This window comes from Rutidosis leptorrhynchoides, chromosome 8 (assembly GCF_046630445.1).
Source record: "Rutidosis leptorrhynchoides isolate AG116_Rl617_1_P2 chromosome 8, CSIRO_AGI_Rlap_v1, whole genome shotgun sequence".
Taxonomy (NCBI): Eukaryota; Viridiplantae; Streptophyta; class Magnoliopsida; order Asterales; family Asteraceae; genus Rutidosis; species Rutidosis leptorrhynchoides.
In genome coordinates, this window is record NC_092340.1 from 166508573 (window position 1) to 166510305 (window position 1733).

The 1733-nt window shown below is 42.9% G+C and overlaps 1 protein-coding gene across 1 annotated transcript; it reads right to left on the reverse strand.

The window, feature by feature from the left end:
- Positions 1-200: 200 nt before the first annotated feature.
- Positions 201-1103, reverse strand: LOC139863924 (uncharacterized). The gene has a single exon (XM_071852525.1). The coding sequence runs from the start codon at positions 1101-1103 to the stop codon at positions 201-203; it is 903 nt and encodes a 300-aa protein (XP_071708626.1).
- Positions 1104-1733: the final 630 nt, after the last annotated feature.

Here is a 1733-nt window from a genome sequence, read left to right on the forward strand (position 1 = left end):
ACGGAGAATAAAGTTTAACTAAGGCTTACATGCACTCCGCATGTTATTACAAACGAACAACATACAAATATCACACTAAAAGTACCTGAACGTCTTCTCGCGAAGCCCACCACTGCTAGCTTAGGACACATCGCCTTTCGATGTCCTTCTCTACGACAATTAAAACACACAATGCCGCTACTTCTCGATACCAGGAACTCTCAACACTCGTGCCCCCTTTCTCCACAATTGAAACATCTAGATGCGCTAGTATCCGAAACTCCTTTCCTCCCGCTACCCGTGCTCTCAATAGCACTTCTAGCTTTCTTGCTCGGAGCGCCATACAATTTAACCCTTCTCTCACCCGAAGTATCACCAACCCTTGTAGAAGTATATGATTCAAAACCCTTAGCCACGGAAAATAACTTAGCAAAAGAGTCAACTTGTCCAATGCTAATCTTCCTGGGCAAATCATCATTCAAAGTATTACGAAAATCCTCCATCAACAACCTACCGTTATCAGTATACTCGGGGCAAAATTGAGCCTTAGACAAAAAGGTAGCCCTAAGAGTATTTAGGTCCATAGAACTTCGTCGCAAACTTCGCAACTCATCATGTATCCGTGTCAAATCGGCTTGCGTCCGGAACTCCTCAAAGAATTCCTTCTTAGAATCGTCCCATGACAACCTCATGAATGGTTCTTCACCAACGATATCAATCTTACCATCCAACCAATTCCTTGCACTACCCTGTAACAAACTAGTAGCAAGTCTCTTTTTCTTGTCCAGAGGACATTCACTTGTACGAAAACACCCTTCGACATCTGAGATCCAACCGGTACTTACTAACGGATCGGGATCTCCGTAGTACATGGAAGGTTTAGTCACTCTGAAGTTCTTGTAACTAAACTCCTTTTCACCATTACCTCGAGGTTTGAGGAACCCCTTTTCGAACTCTTCTCGGAGCGCACTCATCCGCTCCTTGACCGCGGTTTGAATCCTAGCCGTAATCTCATCATCGTTATTTCGTTCTCCATTCGAAGTCCTTCTTCTCGTCTTTATTCTAAAGAATGCAAATCGATCAAATAACGAAATGCAAATAAACCACACACAACACTGCCCCATCTTGCTTAACACCTGCTTACATCACAAGTTAGACACAATTTGCACTCTTAACAATGGTAGCTAGTCATTATTACGTGTACACGTCGTCTCAACTCATTAGTACAACGATTATCTTGCTCGATGATATACATGAACACAAACATAAACTCTATGCGATATAAACACACACATGAATAATATCAAGATACAAGCCACAATTCTAGTTAGTTCACCTACATGCTAAGGCACTAACCAAATCCCCGTTCGACCCGTTCTCCTAGAAGTATCGCAACAAATAAACATGCACAAAAGTCTAAGTCTAGGCACCTACTCAAGTCACCTAAATCCCTTAGACCATGCTCTGATACCACTTATAACGACCCAAAAACATTTACGAGAAAACACATTTTTTTAAAAACAACAAACAGCTCGTGTCTGACCATATGCGTAGCGCACATACGGGTTGCGCGCGGCACGCTCTAAAGTGTAAAACAATTTCAGAACTTAACAACTGGGCAGAACACCAGCATCTGGCCATTTGCGCGGTGCGCAAGGCCACGTGTGGCGCGCGCTGTAACTGCAGATCCAGTTCATCCCATTTTAATACATGACAAAATACTTTCGTCCAAACCGAATTTCGTGAACCCCAAA

Bases quoted from the DNA above. Each gene is read 5' to 3' on its own strand.
- LOC139863924 (XM_071852525.1), bottom strand. From the start codon at position 1,103: ATGGGGCAGTGTTGTGTGTGGTTTATTTGCATTTCGTTATTTGATCGA.